The 21,057-nt window shown below is 47.8% G+C and overlaps 1 protein-coding gene across 6 annotated transcripts in view; it reads right to left on the bottom strand.

Moving 5' to 3' along the window:
• The window catches only part of MECOM (MDS1 and EVI1 complex locus), a 481,835-nt gene extending 480,306 nt beyond the window's left edge, over positions 1-1,529 (bottom strand). For all 6 annotated transcript variants that reach the window (XM_030575491.1, XM_030575493.1, XM_030575497.1 and 3 more), the window contains exon 1: positions 1,407-1,529. In XM_030575491.1, coding sequence (XP_030431351.1) covers positions 1,407-1,443 — 37 coding nt within the window. In that variant the 5' untranslated portion in view covers positions 1,444-1,529. The remainder of the gene's footprint in view (positions 1-1,406) is intronic.
• Between the last annotated feature and the right edge of the window lie 19,528 nt (positions 1,530-21,057).

Below are 21,057 nucleotides of genomic sequence, written 5' to 3'. Positions count from 1 at the left end.
ACATTTAAGATCAACTTCATCATGTAGCTCCAGTGGGCTGAGAGCTGAGCTAGCGTTTGAACTGCGCTGATGGCCCAGTCATTTCTGCCCTCTCCCCAGCTCCTCACGGGGAGTCACGGCAAAGTACCACCACTCTGGGCTAGTGCTGAGACTGGATGTTTTATTATTCGTCTGAAGCAGGCTCCAGGAGTTTTTTGTCTGTTTTTTTAACTCGACCAGAGCACTCGATCCCAAGGAGACATAGTGGAAAGTTGCAGGAAGCCACTGAAGAACGAAAGCGTTTGGCCTCGTTTTGCAGCTAGGAATCACTGAAAGCCCTGCTGCCTTGCACCCTCAGACAGCACTGGCCCGAGACCGTTTGAGCCTTTGCCCCATGCAGGACGAGTTTAATTTACACTAAAATCAAATGCATCAGAATCTGCTCAACAAGCCTTGGCCACTGTCACTCGGGACGCGCTGCGTGTGACAGCGCCTGCAATGTTGCACACAGGCAATAAGCTGGACAATTTCCTCCGCAACTATTTCTTTCTGTTTCCCGAGCGTATAGGAATGGGGCGGGAGGGTCCCCATTCATACAGCGTTCCCAGCTGATCCATTAAGCTAAGATTTTACTTCCTGCGCCTTCTCATTACCACCAATGCAAGAGGGGAAGGAGCCCCGGAGCTGCCTGCCTGGACGCACAGATTGCAACCACACTCTCTACTGTGGAGAAAAGAGGAAGTCAGAGCCCCGGGCTGGAAGGTCCCTGACCAGCCCCACTTCGGGGAGCTCTGCTAGCTACCTGTGCAAAGCACTAGCTGGGATGCCCTCCTGAGAGAGCTAGAGGGAGGGGGGATCTTCCCCTTGTCCCCCCCTCCCCCCACCTGCCTGGACTCTCCTGCTGTGCTCGCTGGAAGCTCGGAGCGAGACCTGCCGCCTGACTCCCTCCCCTCCTGCGCTTGCAGAGAGCCGACAGCGCCCACTATGGTCTCAGCTACTCCTCGCAGCCCCGGCGGCAGCAGCCACCGCTCAACTTCCAGCGCTCGCCACTGAACTTTTCCTCAACTCCTTCTCCGCCTCCCAGCGCCCCCGCAGCCGGCCCGAGCTGCCGGGCAGCGCCCATCAGCGACCCCGCAACCTCCCCCTCCTCTGAGAAGTGCACCCCCCCTCCCGCAGCCCAGCGATCTGCTTGCTGGGGGGGGGTGCCTGAACCCCCGCCTCCGATTTACCCCCGCCCGCGCACCCCCAGCCTGACCCCGGGTCCGCTCTCCCGGCCGCTGCGCTGCGCTCCAGGATGCGCTCCCCGGCTGGGCTCCGGCGCAGGGGTGCTGCAGGTTGCGTTGCGCCCCAGATCCCGGCGCATCAGACATTCCATGCAACATGGCAGAGAGCGGGGGAAAGCCAATGGAAAGGGATATTGCACCTACTTGTGGCCAGTTTCCTTGCCCTGCCTTTGGATCTCATGCTGCCAGTCCCGCGCCGCGGCTGGGGTGGGGTGGGGGGGATTCCTCTCGGATCTTTTTCTCCTTTTTCTCCCCCCTCTCTCTCTTTCACTCTCTCTCACACTCTCTCTTTCTCTCAATCCAGACTCGCTATCTCTCCAGCATTGTCAGTTTGGACACCTTCGCACATGCGCACGGGCGGCTCCCCCCCACCGCCACCACCACTCTTCAACATCTTAGCGCCGCCAAAAAAAGTTTGGAGCCATCTATCACTTCGATTTCAGGATCTTGTCAGCTGGCAATCGGTGGAGGGGAGGAGGCCGCCCGGGGAAGGGAGCGAGGACACCTCTTCCTCTCCAATAAAAACAACCTGGCCAGAGCCAACCAGTCGCAAACAGCCGGATGCCCGAAATCTTTTTCGTTATTCCCCCATCAACTCCACCCAACTCCCAACAATTATTATTATTAATTAATAAACCAGCATCAGGGCTAACAAACTCTAGAGCTTTTCCGGTCCCAATCCGCAGGAGAAGGAATGGATTCTGAGCCACTTTTCATCGACTCAAGAGGCGGCCGTGAGGCAGATTATCTATTACAGAAAAAATCTCCCTGCTCTTGATGTTCCAGAGTTTTAGACTAGAATAAGTGACACTTTCTTTCTAGCTTTGTGTGTAATATTAATGATACTCTGTCATCTTTGCAACAAATCAATACATTATTCCGACCCACTCGCACTTATCATAGATCTGTGGATATAAACAGATACACGGATACAATTCAATTATACAGTTTACGTATGCATATAATTAAATTATACATTATTCCAAACACACACACTCCCTTTCCCACCTTCAGCTTGTGTTTAGTTTTCCCCAGATGGATTTAAAAAAAAAGCACTTTAGAAATGATAATCCGTATTGTTTGAATCTGTTTTAATTACAGGGTTTGCCAATCAACAACCCGCTGAAACTGGGAATTCCTTTAGGGGATGGCTCTGTTCAAGGTATGAATCAGTCCAAACTACATATAGATTTTTCTCTGGTACAACCTCCTTGCATTAAACAGTTTTGTTCAATACCTTCTCTGCGCTATTTATGTTCCCATTAATATCTGTTGCAAATCCGGCCAGACACCATAAAAGAAAATTACAATCTTTCAGACTCGGTGCTGCACCAGTACATACAGGCTGCTCAAGTTTTGGTTTTAATAAAATCTTAAGCATCACTCGCTCTTTCTACACAAAAATCCTGCTGGTGTTCGCTGTCAGAATCATGGCCAGTCTAAGGCGAAACAGCGGGAAACAGCCACCTCTGCCATAAGGTTACAATAGCCAGCAGAACATGAACAAAGCGGAGCACAGTGAATCTAATGAAGACGTGTTTGTTTTAGAACCAACCGCTGAATTTTGTTTAGATGATGGCAGCAAATTTCCGAACGCTATGAGCCTTTGTCCATCCCACGTGAACGTGTTCCCCAAAGACCTGGCTGATACGTGCACACACACGAAACAAATTTAAATTACTGAACAGCAAAGGGAATTTCTCATATGTTTCCCTCTCGCCTCTCCAAATGAGGCACAAGTATTTGAAAACCCACCGGAGAGCGAATTTCTTGATCCTAACAATTATTTTAAATATGTGAATAATAAAAACATACAGCTGCTTTCTGTAGGGGGGGGATTCAGCCATGTAGCGGGAGTATTAATAAAGCCCAACCCCTCTGTATTACAGAGCCCAGTGTGGGGTGGAGGAGAGAGGTGCTCCTTCTTGGAAGGCTTAAGTTAGCACACCAAGCTGCACCAACGCAGAACTTCAGCAAAAGTTGCTGTAAAGTGACCCGACTTCTCCCCTTCTTTCCTCCTCCCTCTGCAATCAACCTGTTTCTTTCCATGCCCCCCAATTCTGTGTGTAACCGAGACAAACTCAAAAGCGACATCACACTGACAACCAAAGAATCAGCTTCAGTCCGTGCCCCGCAGCCTGGCCCTTCCATGAGGCACTGCATACTGGGAAGCTGGGCTTTAGGACACTTCTTATCAGCTGGCCAGCAGAGACAGCCACGAACCCACCTACCCGGGCGGGGGGGGGCAGAGCGTGCTGCAATAATTTTCCTCTTCTGCCCTCCTTTTAGAAATTATTGGAAGCATTTTGGTTTCCTCGTGAAAGGATATGAAGTGATATGCGGTGGACTAACTGATCCGCTCAACTAAATGGTGCCCGTGGAAAACATCAGGCTGGGAGTAACAGCACAACAGGGGTTTGGAGGGGGGCGGGACGGGACGGGGAGAGAGAACAAATTAATTCTGGAAAAAGAAGAAAACTTTAGGAGTGGGGCTCCACAACTTTCCGGCACGGAACCTCCTTCCTTCTCTATCACACACTGTTTTCTGTCGGGTTCCTCAAAAGAGTTTCTTGTAAAGATGAATGAACTAACCCAGGCGATGCCAGCTTTCTAACCCTAATCGAAAATGTCTGAGAACTTTTACAAACTTTATTTTAGCAACAGCCTCGAAGCAATTGTCCAAGGGGAAGTATATTTCTTTAGCTTTTCTCTGAGATTCAAAACACCAAGACAACAAAAACACAAGACTTTCGAGTGCTTTACAGATCTACTGCGGTTATTTAAACAACCCCTTGGCCCCTTGTAGCATATCTGCACAAGAAAAGCAAGCGTCTGTATTTGTACGCCTTTCTGCGACCGAGGGGAAAAGTGACAGTTTAATATATTTAAACAGAGGGATCTGTGCAGATACAGACTCTTCTAAGCAGCCCACTTGGGTCTCTCGACCTTGAAAGGCACCAGCTTTCTCCTCCAGCTTGTCACTTTCACCTGTTTAAAGTCCCAAGCGCTCACAAGCCCCCGAACAGGTGTCTTTCTGTTTTCCCGAACACCCAGCAAACCTCTCGATTTTCATTTGGGTTGCATCAAACAGATTTTCTGATGTCTGATCTCTCTGTCAGTCGCGGATAGAACCTTCATAAAGTTTGCCACTCTCCCAAAGAGTTCCTCGCTAGACCCGCTAGAAATCCGTTTAATTTCGCTTGGTCACGTTTTTAAGCGTTTCTAGCCCGCAATTCCCTTCAAGTTGGGAAAATTGCTGCCCAGTGATCACTGGAATTGTGGGGGAAGGGGGTGTAGTAGAATCAGAGCCACGAACAATTATTTAAAGGTGGGGGTGAAATCTATTTCAGTACATGCTGGGAGTGTGGGGAAAAGCAACTCTCAGGTTTCAATGCATTCTGTATAACAGGAAATTTCCCCTTCCTCACATTATAACTGAATAAGCCCCGCAGTGTATGTAGAGGCAAGTTGGAATTCTTCATCGAGGTATTTGCTGTGCTATTGTCTTTGTGCAGTGAACTTTACATCGTGTTATTCAGTCTCAACCTATATTCTCCTAGCTACACGTAAGATTAATTTAATCATTGTAATGCAATTATTAATACTGTTTACCCAACGCTTGATTTCGGCTTTGCTGTTAAGACATTAAACCTCTTGCTGGGTGACCAAAAAGCTACACAGAGGTTTCCAGTGCTTGTTGAAATGAAACAGTCCTCTTTATTTAGTCTCAGAACTCAGCTTTCAGCCATGGGCTCAATTAGCCAAAATGGAAACAACTTGGAAATAACTCACTGTTCTGCAGATCACTTTCAAAATATATACTTTATTATTATATACTGGCCTCAATGCCGTGAAGTGGCAAGGCTAGAAAGAGGCAGAGGGATCTCTCTAGCTCCCTTGGGCTGTAATTATTAGAAATTAATTGGGTTCAAGACCCTGGGAAGCATGGGTAAATTAATAGCTTGTCTGGTTGTTTAAATCCGAATTCTCAGTCCACAGGAGAAAAAGGGAGGGAGACTCTCAAACGTGAAATTCAGACCCAAGACACATTGAGTTTACTTGCAAGTTCCGTATCTATTAAACACTAGTGCACAGCATACATTGGAGTGTGGGGGGAGAAAGAGCTGGGTGCATAATGGAGACTGCGAGAGTTTATTTTCCTACGATTTTCTCCCATGCATTGTTTTCGGGGGGCTATTTAGGGGTTAAAATAAAAAATAAAGATCCTGTATACTTGGAGCTGTCGTGCTGGAGTAAAAGTGAAAAGAGAGCCTTAGGCAAAAGGAAATTACTGCAAGCCCGCGTGACCTTTCAGAGAGGTAATCAATCAAGTGATCAACAGGGATATTTATCATTGCTAGATGGGGCTACTTTACAAATGCACAGAAAGGGGGCGGAGGGGGGGAAGAGAGAGAGACAGAGACACACACGAAAGTTTGGATCAACCCGATACGCCTAAAGACAAATACGTAGAGTTTAATCAATGGGAAGATTGCACTCTCTCTCTCCCTGGTCTGGCATTCTCGAAAGAAAGGAAAACACTAGGAAGTTTCCCAATAGAAAATGCCTCCTCCATTAGGTGTTCAGTTTAAGCTGTCTACTTAAAACAGTGGGAAAGGCTGGCAATGATAGATTGGATTTTTTTAAATCTCAATACAAGAGAAAAATAATACAAAAGGATTGAGACTGCTACCTGGGCACTGTGTTAAGAAAGGTATCTTTATTTGTTTATTACTGTGGCATTGAAGAATTTGCATCGGAGAACGCGATCCTCTCTGCTTTTAGTCCCCGACCCTTAATGGTGAATTAAACACACACACATACACGTTAAATGAAATCAGCTATCCTGCTCATTAAACTTGCTCCCCATGGCATAAAGCATCCACCACAACACAGGCAATGAAAAGCAACAATAAAAGCCGATGCATTTCTGCACAGTTTCCTTCACCCCTGTAAAACATGCCGTCTTGTAAAGCACCGGACATTTAATTTTCCTTCCTATAACTTACCGGATTCCTCGGCAAACTCTACATTGTTTATTTGTTTGTTTAACATTGTGTTGGTCCCCCCCCTGCTCTGTGCTAACCCGGAAGGGGATTTTTTCACTTGATGTTGATTGCTCGCCTCGCTCTTTAAATGACTTTAAATGAGAGTAACAAAATGTGGGAGGCCTTCACACAACTGAATTACTATTAGTCTGATAGTCTTCGGAGAGAAGTTCGAGGCTAATGATTGCTGAGCGCAATCACGGAGCATGTAAATGGCTGGCTTGTGCGGGAGATGCAGCACTGCTAGATGGACACATATAGAGGTTGTTTTAAGATGCTGGGGTTTTGCCTCCCAGGTAGTCAAACGATCCTCCTGGGGTGTGGGAACGTGGTGTGCTGCCAGCGCTGCTCAGGTTCACACCAGATGCAGCACTGCTAACACCGCCCCTTTCTCCCCCACCTCCCACAAACAGGCGAATTTCAGCTTCACAAGCTACAGGAGGGCAAAGACAGATCGGTCTGCGCTGCCCCCGTCCGGTTGCAAGGAGGAACTGCAGAGAGCTAGCACTATTAGAAGCACAGGCACTGGAGAGTGATTACCTTCTCAGCCCTCGTGCCCCCTACTAGCAGACTCCTAGCTAAGGTCATTTAACGCATAGCGAGAGAGAGGAATGGAAGCGGTGGAATGTGCCCCACGCCTGTACTATGCAAGAAGGGAGCGAGCCACGCTGGCAGCTCAAACATTAGCACAGGCACCTTCAGCTGCGCCTGCAGTGCAATGCAAACAACCCAACCTGCGGCTCAGCAGCACGCTCCTGTTCATTTCCTCTCCGCTCCTGCTGCTACCTTTCCGGAGGAGCCCCCTTTCTCTCCTTCTGGGGTCCCCGCGGAAAGCTGGAGTTGGAGGAAAGCAGCAGGAGCAGGGCTGATGGTGTAGCTTAAACCTCGTGCGTAGATCTACATGCGTGAAGGTAAAGTATATGCGACTATATACCCAGTGGAGGTTCCAGGCACCGCCTGCTCTTTACACGGCTAGACGCAGCATGATTCCTAACGGCTTCTGTAAATAGTCTTTGAACGCACTTTCCCATTTTCAGATCTCACTCACCTCCATTGTATCCCTCTAGATCTGTTCCTGCTCTCCCCGGGAATGCGTGTCTCTCTATTAAGAATAGATTAGCCCCCAAAGTAAAATAAGTACTTCCAATACACCTCCACCCAAACTGCTGCCCCAAATACTAATCCATTTCTATAACCTACCTCAAACTTCACCTTTCTGTTAAGATTCGGAAAGATCTTCAGGTTCGTGATTTTTGCAGTCCTTCTCTCTTGCCCTTCTGGGTCCCAGCTGGAGTGAAGCACCAGAAGAGCTGACCATGCTGCAGCTGGGATCAAAGGTAGAAATCTGAAAAATAATAAATGGTTCTCAGAAGATTTCCACCCTGATCTATAGAGTGCAGATAAGCATCCAAGCTCTAAACCTTTTGACGTTCATCCATTATGATTATCAGGCATTACACATGGGCCTGATCCAATTCCGATTGAGGTCAAAGGGAAGACCCCCCCCACTGACTTCAGTGATCATTGAAGCAGGTCTAGTATAAGCATCAGGTCCAGTATAAGCATATGAACATAAGCAAGTCGTTTTTATAGTCACAAGTTTTGGAACACTTTAAGATAAGAGCTAATTAGGGGTAAAGTCTGAATTTTCTGCTATCAACATTAGCTATTGCTGGAGTTGGGCATTACCCATCAGTACTGCAGTACACCATCAAGGTAATGGGAAAAGACATGTTTGTTTTTTTTCCTCCTCCAAGAAAAAGCCTTACCTGGCAGCATTGGGCTTGGCTTGAGAGGATGGTATTGCATACAAATTTAGTTCCCAGATGTTATATCTGGCACCTTTTATGATCAATGAAGACAATTAACTGAAAATAGATGTTAAACTGATTTAATTGATGTATATAATGTTAGATTGAGATATTTGCAGAAAAGCAAAACCTGCATGATGTCTCAAAGAAGCCTAGGAGCTAACCCATACTTGGCATAACCTTTGCTGAAATCTGTGAAATAAACCCAGGTATGTATTTGGTCCCAACTGAGGAACAAAATACAAGATGCCAGTAGGCTATACAAAATATTGCCCTGGGGGAATAAAATATGGAAAAAATGATATGGAGGGTGTATGCCTACTGCCTACAACTACAAGCAGGACTGTGAATTTCACAATACACACAGGGAGGGAAAAAACAAGCAGGGGAGAAAATTACCAGGCTCCTATCTGGAGGAGACAAAAACAAAAAAAAAGACGGTTACTCACCTTTGTAACTGTTGTTCTTCGAGATGTGTTGCTCACATCCATTCCAGTTAGGTGTGCGCGCCGCACGTGCACGTTCGTCGGAAACTTTTTACCCTAGCAACTCCAGCGGGCCGGCAGGTCGCCCCCTGGAGTGGCGCCGCCATGGCGCCCAATATATATCCCTGCCGGCCCACCCGCTCCTCAGTTCCTTCTTGCCGGTGACTCCGACAGTGGGGAAGGAGGTCGGGTGTGGAATGGATGAGAGTAACACATCTCGAAGAACAACAGTCACAAAGGTGAGTAACCGTCTTTTCTTCTTCGAGTGATTGCTCACATCCATTCCAGTTAGGTGAATCCCAAGCCATACGTAGGTGGTGGGGTCGGAGTGAGAAGTCGCGGCATGGAGCACTGCAGTTCCGAAGGCCGCATCCTCTCTCGACTGCTGGACCAGGGCATAGTGGGAAGCAAAGGTGTGGACTGATGACCAGGTCGCTGCCCGACAGATTTCCTGGATGGGCACACGGGCGAGGAAAGCCAGCGACGACGCCTGCGCCCTGGTAGAATGCGCAGTCACACGGCCCGTAGGGATATGGGCCAAGTCATAACAGGTCCTGATGCAGGACGTTACCCAAGAGGATAACCTCTGGGAGGAGATAGGAAGCCCTTTCATGCGGTCCGCTACTGCTACGAAAAGCTGGGGGGATTTGCGGAAGGGCTTGGTCCTCTCCAAGTAGAACGCGAGAGCCCTACGGACATCAAGCGAGTGGAGCTGCTGCTCCCTGCCTGAGGAGTGAGGTTTCGGGAAAAAAAAACGGGAGGAATATCTCTTGGTTGACGTGGAAGGCCGAGACCACCTTGGGGAGAAAGGCAGGGTGTGGTCTCAGCTGCACCTTGTCCTTGTGGAAGACCGTATATGGGGGGTCCACCACAAGAGCCCGGAGTTCCGACACCCTTCTAGCTGAGGTGATAGCTACTAGAAAGGCAGTCTTCCAAGAGAGATAAAGCAGGGAGCAAGTAGCTAACGGCTCAAAGGGGGGCCCCATGAGCCGGGACAACACCAGGTTAAGATCCCAAGTTGGAGCAGGGGGACGGACGTTAGGGAATAAACGTTCCAGCCCCTTAAGGAATCTATACACCGTTGGGTGAGAAAAAACGGAGCGACCATCCGCACCCGGGTGAAAGGTGGAGATAGCTGCTAGGTGGATTCGCAATGACGATATGGCCAGACCTTGCCCTTTGAGGGACCAAATGTAGTCTAAGATGTCGGTTACTGAAACTTCCATAGGGCGGAGATTTCTCTCCACGCACCAACAGGAGAAGCGCTTCCACTTGGCCGAATATGTCGCTCTTGTGGACGGTTTCCTGCTGCTCAAGAGCACCTCCCTCACCGGCGTGGAGCAGCGCAGCTCAGAGCCAGTCAGCCACGCAGGAGCCATGCCGCTAGGTGCAGCGACTGCAGGTCTGGGTGACAGAGGGTCCCGTGTTCCTGGGTAATCAGGTCCGGATGAAGGGGCAGGGGAACTGGGTCGGCTACGGACAGGTCCAGCAGCATGGTGTACCAGTGCTGCCTGGGCCATGCCGGGGCCACCATGATCACGTGAGCCCTGTCCCTGCGCACCTTCAGCAGGACCCTGTGGACCAGAGGGGAACGGGGGAAACGCATAGTACAGGTGGGTCGACCACTGGATGAGGAAGGCATCCGCTATCGACCCGGGCTCCCTGCCCTGAAAGGAGCAGAACGCTTGGCACTTCCTGTTCCCCTTGGACGCGAAGAGGTCCACCCGGGGATAACCCCACCTCTGGAAAATGGAGAGGGCGACGTCCGGGCGAAGGGACCACTCGTGTGACAGGAAGGATCTGCTCAATCGATCCGCCAGCGTGTTCCGTACTCCGGGGAGGAAGGAAGCCCTGAGGTGAATGGAGTGGGCTACGCAAAAGTCCCAGAGCCGTATCGCCTTGTGGCACAGGGAGGAGGATCTGGTGCCGCCCTGCTTGTTGATATAGTACATGGTCGTCGTGTTGTCGGTGAACACAGCGACACAGCGACCCTGAAGCTGATGACAGAACGTTTGACAAGCAAGGCGGACCGCTCTCAACTCCCGCATGTTGATGTGTAGCCCCACCTCCTCCTGGGACCACAGGCCCTGCGTCCTCAGGGTCCCTAGGTGGGCCCCCCAGCCTAGATCTGAGGCATCCGTTGTTAGGGACACCGAGGGCTGAGGGGGGTGGAAAGGGAAACCCGCACATAACACGGACTGGTCTAGCCACCAGCCGAGAGAATCTAATACCCTCTGGGGGATTGTGACTAACGTGTCTAGCGGCTGCCTTGTCGGCCTGTAATGATTGATGAGCCACAACTGGAGGGGCCTCATGCGGAGCCACGCGTAATCGGTCACAAAGGTGCAAGCCGCCATGTGGCCTAACAGGGTTAGACATGTCCGCACTGACGTCAATGGGGCTGTCCGCAAACGTTGAACGATCGCCGACATGGTCTGGAACCGCTGCAGAGGCAGCAAGGCCCTGCCTACAGTGGCGTCCAGTACGGCCCCGATGAATTCCACCCTCTGTGTGGGAATCAGGGTGGACTTGTCTGCGTTTACCAAGAGGCCCAGACTTGCGAACATGCCGGTGATCACGCGGACATGGCTGTAGACTTGTTGTTCCGACGTGCCCCGAATCAACCAATCGTCCAGATAAGGAAACACGTGGACACGATTGCGCCGAAGATGCGCCACAACAACTGCCATGCATTTTGTAAACACTCTCGGGGCCGTGGACAGGCCAAATGGGAGGACTGCAAATTGATAATGAAGAGGCCCCACAACGAAGTGGAGGAAACGTCTGTGGCGTGGCCAAATGGCAATGTGAAAATGCGCGTCCTGCATGTCGAAGGCGGCGTACCAGTCTCCTGGATCCAGGGATGGGATAATGGTCCCCAGGGATACCATGCGGAACTTCAACTTCACCAGGTATTTGTTGAGCTCTCGCAGGTCGAGGATAGGCCTGAGGCCTCCCTTGGCCTTGGGGATCAGAAAGTAGCGGGAATAAAACCCTTTGCCTTTCTCGTTTTCCGGAACCGCCTCTATAGCTCCTTTGCTGAGGAGCGTCTGCACCTCCTGCCGAAGGAATTGCTCGTGAGAGGGGTCCCTGAAGAGGGACGAGGAAGGGGGGCGGGAAGGAGGAAATGAAACAAACTGCAGGCGGTATCCCATCTGCACCGTGCTTAAGACCCAGCGGTCCGATGTTATTTGGGACCACGCCGGGAAGAAAAACGAAAGGCGGTTGGAAAACGGGGGGGTAGGATCCATTAGGGAAACTGTTACTGCGCCCTCGGGCGCACCTTCAAAATGAAGGCGTAGGTCCAGGCGGGGGCTTAGAGGAGCCTTGGTTCTGCCCCCCTTGGTTCCCCGAATGCCTGCGCCTTCCATTCCTGCCGCGGCGCCTGTTAAGGTCCTGCCGCTGGCGGAACTGGGAATACGGCCTGCGCTGTTGTTGTTGCTGTGGCCGGAAGGGTCTACGCTGCGTCACGGGAGTGTGCATCCCGAGGGACCGCATAATGACTCGGTTATCTTTCAGACTCTTGAGTCTGGGGTCTGTCTTTTCAGAGAACAAGCCCTGGCCTTCGAAAGGAAGGTCCTGTATAGTATGCTGGAGCTCCGGCGGAAGGCCGGAAACCTGCAGCCAGGAGATGCGACGCATCGTTACTCCCGACGCGAGGGTACGGGCAGCCGAGTCTGCAGCGTCCAAAGAGGCTTGCAAGGACGTGCGTGCGACCTTCTTGCCTTCATCCAAGATGGCCGCAAACTCTTGGCGAGCATCTTGTGGCAGCAGCTCCTTAAATTTGTCTCCTGCCACCCAGGAATTGAAGGCGTATCTGCTCAGCAGGGCTTGCTGGTTGGAGACCCTGAGCTGCAGCGTCCCAGCCGAGTACACCTTACGGCCGAGGAGGTCCATCCGCCTGGCTTCTCTGGATTTGGGGGCTGGAGCCTCCTGGCCATGACGCTCCTTATCGTTCATTGATTGAACCACCAGGGAACACGGAGTCGGGTGCACATGGAGATATTCGTAGCCCCTAGAAGGGGCCATGTACTTCCTCTCGACGCCCTTCGCAGTAGGAGGAATGGAGGCCGGAGACTGCCAGATGGTGTTGGCGTTGGCCTGGATGGTTCGTATGAAGGGCAGGGCGACCCTGGTGGGAGCGTCAGATGAGAGGATGGTGACAATTGGATCCTCTATCTCCGAGACCTCCTCGGCTTGCAGACTCAGATTTTGAGCTAATCGCCTGAGGAGGTCTTGGTGCGCCCTGAGATCCAGCGGGGGGGGGGGCTGTTGGAGGAGGTACCAGCCACCGCTTCATCCGGGGAGGAGGATGAGGAGACCCCAGGCAAGAGAGTGTCTAACTGTGGGTCTTCCTCAGCCCTCGCCTCTGCCTCAGGAGCCAAAGCGGAGTCTTGTTGCTTGGACCCTTCCTCCCCATCCGGGGAGGGAGGGGGGTGAGACAACGAGGCTTCAGGAGCCCTACGCTCCGCAGTCGCCGGCCTAGCAGGGAGCTGTTGGGGGCCCTGGGCCTGATGGTATGCCCAGGGTGTCCAGAATCCCCATTGTTGCGGGCCTTGGTCCTGCTGCGGCGGATCACTGAACAGCGCCGCCTGCCGGTTGGTGCCCAGCGCATACCCGCTGTCCGTTTGTGAGGATACGGACGGCTGTCTAGAGGGCCAAGGTGGGGCCGACCCTGGATGGTAAGGGTCTGCGCGGGTCGGCACGGAGGATCGTCTCGGTGCCGGGGACCGGTGCCGGGAGTCATATCGGTGCCGAGATCGGGATCTGGACCGGGTTCTGTCACGGTGCCGGGATCCGGATCGGTACCGGGCGCCGCTTCGGTGCCGGGATCGGGACCTGCCACCAGCTCGGTGCCGGGAGGTCGACCGGGACCGGGACCTGCCACCAGCTCGGTGCCGGGAGGTCGACCGGTGCGGCGAGTAACGTCGGGACCTGCTCCTGGAATCGCGGTGCCGGTATCGGCGGCTGGAGTCTGACCGCGATCGTCTTGATGTCGACCGGCGCCGCGAGTGTGACCGGTACCACTGAGGGGAGCGGTGCCGGGACTGCGAGCGGCGGCGGGACCTGGATCGTGAACGAGAGTCCCGAGACGGTGCCGACATCATGGGCTTGCCTCTGGACACGACCCGCACCGGAGGTACCGGGGGTGGCAGCCGAGTGGGCTCAGTCAGGGCTATGAGGTCCCGAGCCGAGGCGAAGGTCTCCGGTGTGGATGGGACCACCATCTCAACCCCAGATCTCATGGGGGAGCTCGGCGGCACCGGACTCGACGGACCCGCCGGGCCCGGAGTCGACGGTGCCGGCGGCGCCGCGGCCGATGTCGAGGCCGGGCGCTCTAGCCGGGTCTGCCTGGCCGGAGTAGCGGACTTCGACGGCCTTGGCTCTGTCTCCGGTGCCGGAGAAGGTCGGTGCCGGGGAGTCTTCTCTGTGCCGGTGCGATCCGGTGCCGGCGCCGAGATCACGGCCTGCGAAGCCGTCGGGTCAAGTGCCGCCTCCATAAGGAGAGTTCGGAGTCTTTGATCCCTCTCCTTCTTTGTCCTTGGCTTAAAAGCCTTGCAGATGCGGCACTTGTCGGATCTGTGTGATTCCCCCAGGCACTTCAGGCACGCTTCGTGGGGATCGCTGGTAGGCATGGGCTTCTTGCAGGCCGCACACTGCTTGAAGCCCGGCGAAACAGGCATGAGCCTGGCGCCGGGTGCCGGGAAGGGCTAAGCCCCCGGCGAAGAACTATTTACAAACTACTTAACTTAACTACTACTTAACAATCTAATTAACAACTACAATAGTACTAGAGATAAACGATAGATAACTAGGAGAGCTAGGGACGTGGAGGACAGCTATGCCACGCTCCACAGTTCCAACGACCGACACGGCGGTAAGAAGGAACTGAGGAGCGGGCGGGCCGGCAGGGATATATATTGGGCGCCATGGCGGCGCCACTCCAGGGGGCGACCTGCCGGCCCGCTGGAGTTGCTAGGGTAAAAAGTTTCCGACGAACGTGCACGCACGGCGCGCACACCTAACTGGAATGGATGTGAGCAATCACTCGAAGAAGAACTGGAGGTTGAAGAAAGGATCAGAGGGTGGTTAGGACACTACCTGGGATGCAAGAGATCTGGTTTCAATTCCCAGCTATACGATTCTGGACAAGTCATTTAATCTCTCACCTCTATTTCCCATATGTAAAATGGGGATAAGAGTACTTCCCTACCTCTGAAGGGAATTGTCAGGATAAATACAGTAAAGGCTGATGTTATGGTGATGGGAGACATACAGTAAATAAGATAAAGATGACACAGACGTCTATCACCAACCTCCATTCTGTAGCTTTTACCCAGGCAAACCTGACCAAAGCTGGGATCAGACACTGGTTGGGTTCACAGTAATCTGAAGGATACAGTTAGACTTTGGATCACTTTGAGTTGTTATACCAGATCAATTACCATTCTAGTCCATCTAGTAAGGTTTTTTGTCTTTAACTGGCCCGTACTAAGTGTTTCAATGTCCTAAGGGACAATTATGGATAACCTGCTCATTATTATTTATTCACTGAGTTCCCATAAGTATAAGTCAGAATTTAGATATACACTGAACACGGTCTAAGCCTCTGCCTCCCCCAGTTTACAGTATAAGAATAGATCTGACAAGATAAGGGATGGTAAAACAGAGGGATAGCTGGGGCAAATGAGGATAAAAGTTACAAAGGCAAGGTCATAGCCTAGAGACATTATAGATCTTGTTGCATATTCAGAATGAATGAATTATATGGTCAGACTATGCTGAGGAGTTTTTGTGGGGAGACAAGCTGATAGGAAACTGCTGTGAATGGACTAGGGGTTGGGGGGAGGTGAGACAAGGAAGAGAAAGATTAAGAGTGACAGTTATAGGGAAGCAGGTAGCAGCTAGCATTAGTGAGACATGGTGAGATGACTATAAAAACAGGCTGGATGTTGAGAAATGCTTCCTAACGTCCATCACTTAACAGTTGTTTTATATATTTTATATTACAATGCAGCATTTATTGAGGGTGGAGCTCTTGAGGGAAATTTTGGAAAGTGGACTTTGAAACACTAATTACTGGTGTATTTGCACTCCTGTTAGCTGACCCATGTAGGTTGGAGTGTTATCTCTTTCAGCAGCTGCTGCAGTGTGAGCTGAGCCTATGGATGTATGGTCTAGCAAAACATGTGACATATTAGAGACCCCCTTGCCCTACATCCTAAATTTTAAAGACAAAATCCTAGCTCCATTCAAGTCAGTAGGATGGTTTGCCATTGATTACATTGGTGCTAGAACTTCACTCTCAGAAAGGAATCTTTGGCATATGCCCTCTTCTGGGTTAGCAGGAAATCCCAGTGCTCCTGGCTCCTCCACCAAACATAAAAAGTATATAATAAAGTCATCTACATCCCAGAGCCTAAAAAGCAGTAGAGCTCAAGACCAAACCCCTTCTATTAGCAACAAAAAGAAAGAAACAAATGTAACTAAAGGAAAGCCAGACACCACCAATACCTTCATAGTTTCAAGGTCTGCAACTCTTTCCTTTACCAAAAACTGGATTGATTTCCTACCGCTGACTATTGTTTTATATCCTGGAGAGGATTCCCAGCCTGCCCTGCTCTTAAACGGACAGCATAATGAAGACACAATATTTTGGAAAATTGAAAAGAAAGGGTGGGGGAACTACAGCAAACAAAAGAAAAAAATATTTGGAATATAGCCAAAACATTAAACAAATGGGAATACACCAGTTCAACGTATAGGTGGAAAGATCAACAGAATGTGAACTTCCTAAGTGAAAATGGAATAAAACGTTATCACATAGAGATAAAACAAACAGAAAATGGAGTATGTGAATCTCTAAAAAGTGTGCCCAATCCTACAGCTCTTTCATAGCCATTTAAGTCAATGGGTGAAATCATGGACCTTCTGAAGTCAATAGGCATTTTGTCATTGACTTCAATGGGGCCAGAATTTCACCCCATGAGTGCTTTGCCTGAATAATAGCAAGATTGGACCCTATATCTGAAAGGAACAGGACAAGGTACAGCAAAATAACAGGTACAGTAAAGGATAATTTCAACAGAAGAAGCAAGGGAGGGGAAAACCTAATTATAGGACCCTCACATATTAACACTATAATAATATAGGTACATGACTCACTATGGACTCAGTCCTGCTTCCACTGAAGCCAATAGGAGTTTTACCACTTGCTGAGGTCTGCTCAGACTTCAGTCTAGTAGAGTGCAAAATGATAAATCTGGTCAGACCTGGTGACCTCTTGCCTATGCCTCAGCCTATGGGAAGCATGGCAAATGCAGAATGGAGAAGGTCCCCATTGCTGGAGCCAGAAGTGAAAGCAATTATAAAGTAGTGTTCTGTATTCCTGGGGAGGGATGAGGGAAGAAGGAGAGAGACAAAAAGCAGCAATACTAAGGAACCCAAACTGATCGGTATTAATGGGTAAGTAAAATACTTGCTTTAAAGCATGTTTCTTGTACTAAAACCACTCTTTGAAACAACCTTGTACAGTAGTTTGCAAGTCTGGGGAAGCTATTTCTTTGGTTATTGAGCTATTTAAGTAAGATTTTAGTATTACTGAATACAAGCTCCATTACCCTATAGAGTAAAGTCTTTACACTGATAAAGTCCTCCTTGGGCCTAGTCCTCTTTCTCTGAAGTCAAGAGCAAAGCTTCCACTTGCTTTAATGGGAGCAGAATTGGGGTCTCTATCATCAAGAATGTTCCCAGTTCCTCTAAGTCAGTGGTTTATTTGCATTTATCTGTAGTATCATTACAAGACAAACAGAATTCTGCTTTTCTTGCTAAGGAGCCACTAAGTAAGGCCAACTCTAGCACATTTGTAAAACCAAAAAACCTATTTTTTTCTTTAAAATGTAAGGAATACATTTATATTTCATTCCAGTACAAAAAGCAGTGTCAGAATTAATGAATAAAGTATTTTTGTGATGTTTTATATTGCATTGCATTGTATTGGCATTTATACAGTGATTTTCACAGGCTTCATGTCAAAACCCTTTACAGGGCAATAAATCATATACCTTTCCTGATGAAATTGTATGCAGGCAATTGGGCATCTATCCTGCCCACATGCAAGCTATAGGGCATAACTGTGTAGGATCTTGCAACAGTATTTTCCAGAAATGGATACAGGTCTTCCCTACTGAATACCCTACAGAATATAAAAAGTGACAAAGAGTACTGTGGCACTTTATAGACTAACAGAAGTATTGGAGCATGCATCTGATGAAGTGGGTATTTACCCACGAAAGCTTATGCTCCAATACTTCTGTTAGTCTATAAGGTGCCACAGGACTCTTTGCCACTTTTTACAGATCCAGACAAACACCGCTACCCCTCTGATTCCCTACAGAATATAATGTCTTTAGCACCCACTTGAATGGGCACAGGAAACAGGTTCACAAGACTTAACATTTTATGGAAAAGATTCTGTGTCTTATGGTGTCTGTGTTATCCACTAATCCAAGTCTTATTGTGGATTGTGCACTGATAGCTTTCTGGCCACCGGCAAAATTGTACAAAATGTCTGTCTACACTGACAACAAAAGATTCTTAAACTGTTTTTCCCCCATGAAAAATAATAATGGTTCCTTACTAGATTAAACCCAACAATTATAGATCTAAATTATTAGTATTTAAAATATAACCGCAAATGTAGATTTTGAAACGAAGCAAGGCATCGCTGTATTTCTGTGGTTTGTTTCTCCTTTGCAGTTTACTCCTATGCTTAAAAGAAGTGCCAGACGATTGACTATATGACTCAACAGATTGTTTTCCTGTAATCTTCCTATGATTCTTCAATTCCTACAGTATTCCCAAAGCAAATTTTGGGTAATAAAGAGTAGGGCTCATAAGTTATAGTAAAATAATTGTTAATAAATATTATCTATGTTTATAATGCATGTTTCATCCTGGAGGATCGCAAAGTGCTTTACTTACAAAATAATCTGGGGTGAAATTCTGGCCCCACTGAAGTCAATGGAAGTTTTGCTCACATTTCACCCCAAAATACTATATACTGAGCTTACACCACCCACTACTGAAATGCAGCCACCTCTAGGATGCAACACAGCAATGACTTAAGAGAACATGACAACACTTTACAACAATTTAATAGAATTAGAAACCATTTAAAAACTACATTTCTACCTAGGCTAGGTCAGAAAACATTTTTAAAACCAGTACTAACATTCCTTACACCTATTCACACTGGTTGATGGTTAAAATGCATTGGAAACTAGGTTAGCAGGAACTTAAGTTTATTGGCCAGTTAAGCTGTTAGAGCGGTTTCTAGCTTGTAACAAAGACACACACACATTTTGCTCTCCAGAAGACTTTACTTTTGTCCTTTCTTGGTTTTGATATACTCAAAAGTCATTCCGTTGAAAATACTGTGTTTGCTCTTTGTGTACGTAAAAACATAGCACTGAGCATCACTAACTTTCATTGACTTCAGTGGAAGTTGAGAGCACTCAGCACCACTCAGGAGGCAATCAGCACCTTGCAGGATCTGACTATTAGGTAGGCAGCATAACTATACTAGTATAGCTTTTCCTTTCTTTTAGTACCAGCTCACACTTAATTCATAAGAGGTCCAATTCATGACCCAAGATCCATTGTTATAGTCTGATGATAACATAGCATAATTTGAACTCTTGATCCCTTGCCTGTATGAGAGTCATTTAGTAGTTTCAGGAATAATCTGTAAATAATACACATACACAGACTTTATTGAGATGGATGACATTGATAATTAAGATAGTCTTTTCAGGAGTGGACACCCTCAGCAGGTCAATAGTTAAAGTGGAATTTTAAGAGTAACCCATGCATTAGAGCTTGTCAATTCTATTCTTTCTGGGCAGTAATACATTCTGAAGATTAAATTAGACCACAGTTGTTACAATGGAAATGGATTTATGTTAGCATTCAGGATTATGTTCCCAGTCAATTTTTATTATGTTTTTGTTCATATTTATTCTTGAGGTCTCACTTCATCATTTCCATCATTTTTGATCAATTCAGTTTGAACTGGAAAACCACTTGTTTTTAATTTTTAAAAATTACTATTTATTCTCCTTTAAAACTTCATGCATTATGATCTCTGAAGTACAAAAGAAGAGAGAAACAAGAGAAGTAAGAATAATTTACTATATAATCCATCTATGGTATTTCTAAGGCACCTACTACCATGGTATCAAAGTACTGGATTTTTAATAAAATGTAATCTTTGATCTTTAAATTGGACTCTTTATAGTATTTTTAATTAAACTTTTTCATCAGTGCCAGCAGTACCTAACATGAGAACAACGCTACATAAAACACAAAAGCCTATGAGCACAGAGAATAGAAAATGGTGGCCAGTTACAGCATTTTTGTGATAATATTACAAATGGTCCAATCCTTGCTGAGTCAAAATTTCCAACAATTTTGGTGGAAGTTTTTCCTGAGTAAGAATTGCAAGATTAGGCACAACATAATAAAGTAATAAATCTACTAAAATTAAATGAATAAAACAAGCTAAAGTATATGTTAGAGGCAAATTTAAGGTATTCACTTGCATAAATTATTCAGAAAAGCTCACACCTCCAGGCATGCATTCTAGGGCAGGATTAGGCCCTACAGTACATGGGAAATTTTTTATCACTTCGTAGGCTTTAAACAAAAGAGCTTTGTTTAGGACTCATTTCTATACCAATATTTCAGACATTTTCCATCATCTTTTATTTTCTGCTTGAAAAGTTACACCACAAACTCATATAACATTCATTACTATTAAAACACACAGAGACATTAAATAATCTTTACACAGCAATTGAACCCATGGTTGATTTAGCAAAATGATTATTTTTTAAAATAAAATAAAAAGGAATAATTATTTGTATCTTCTTTAGAGTATTGTCACTATTTCTACTTTCAGATCTATTGAGGCTAATATGGAGACACATTCTGAAGTCTGTTCTTCCACTGATGCATGGAAAATATACATGGGTAACTTTCCATTAATGCTAATGGAAGTTAAGTGTGTATATTTCCTCATTCACCAGTATGAGAATCACTTTCTTTGACCTGATATTCTGCTATATTCAGCAGTAGAGCCAAATACTGCCATCAGTGCTGAACCAGATCTACATCATCAGATGTAGGTGATCAAGAAGAAACAAGCACAATCCTGGAATTGTGGAATCCCAAAAGATAAGACTAAATTCTGCCACCCTTAATCACACTGACCACCAACCTATTCCACAAGGCCCACAGTTTTCAGTGGGACTCCTCATGAAGTATGGTACAATTCAAGGGTCGTATTATGATACCCTTATACTGAGTGGTGTCTTCTCCACCAGGAGCCCCACTAATATCTATTCTATTCTTTATAGCTTCTCATATTGCACTCATCACCACAGCATGA

The sequence above is a fragment of the Gopherus evgoodei genome, chromosome 9, assembly GCF_007399415.2.
Source record: "Gopherus evgoodei ecotype Sinaloan lineage chromosome 9, rGopEvg1_v1.p, whole genome shotgun sequence".
Taxonomy (NCBI): domain Eukaryota; kingdom Metazoa; phylum Chordata; order Testudines; family Testudinidae; genus Gopherus; species Gopherus evgoodei.
This window is presented reverse-complemented; position numbering and strand designations above follow the sequence as displayed.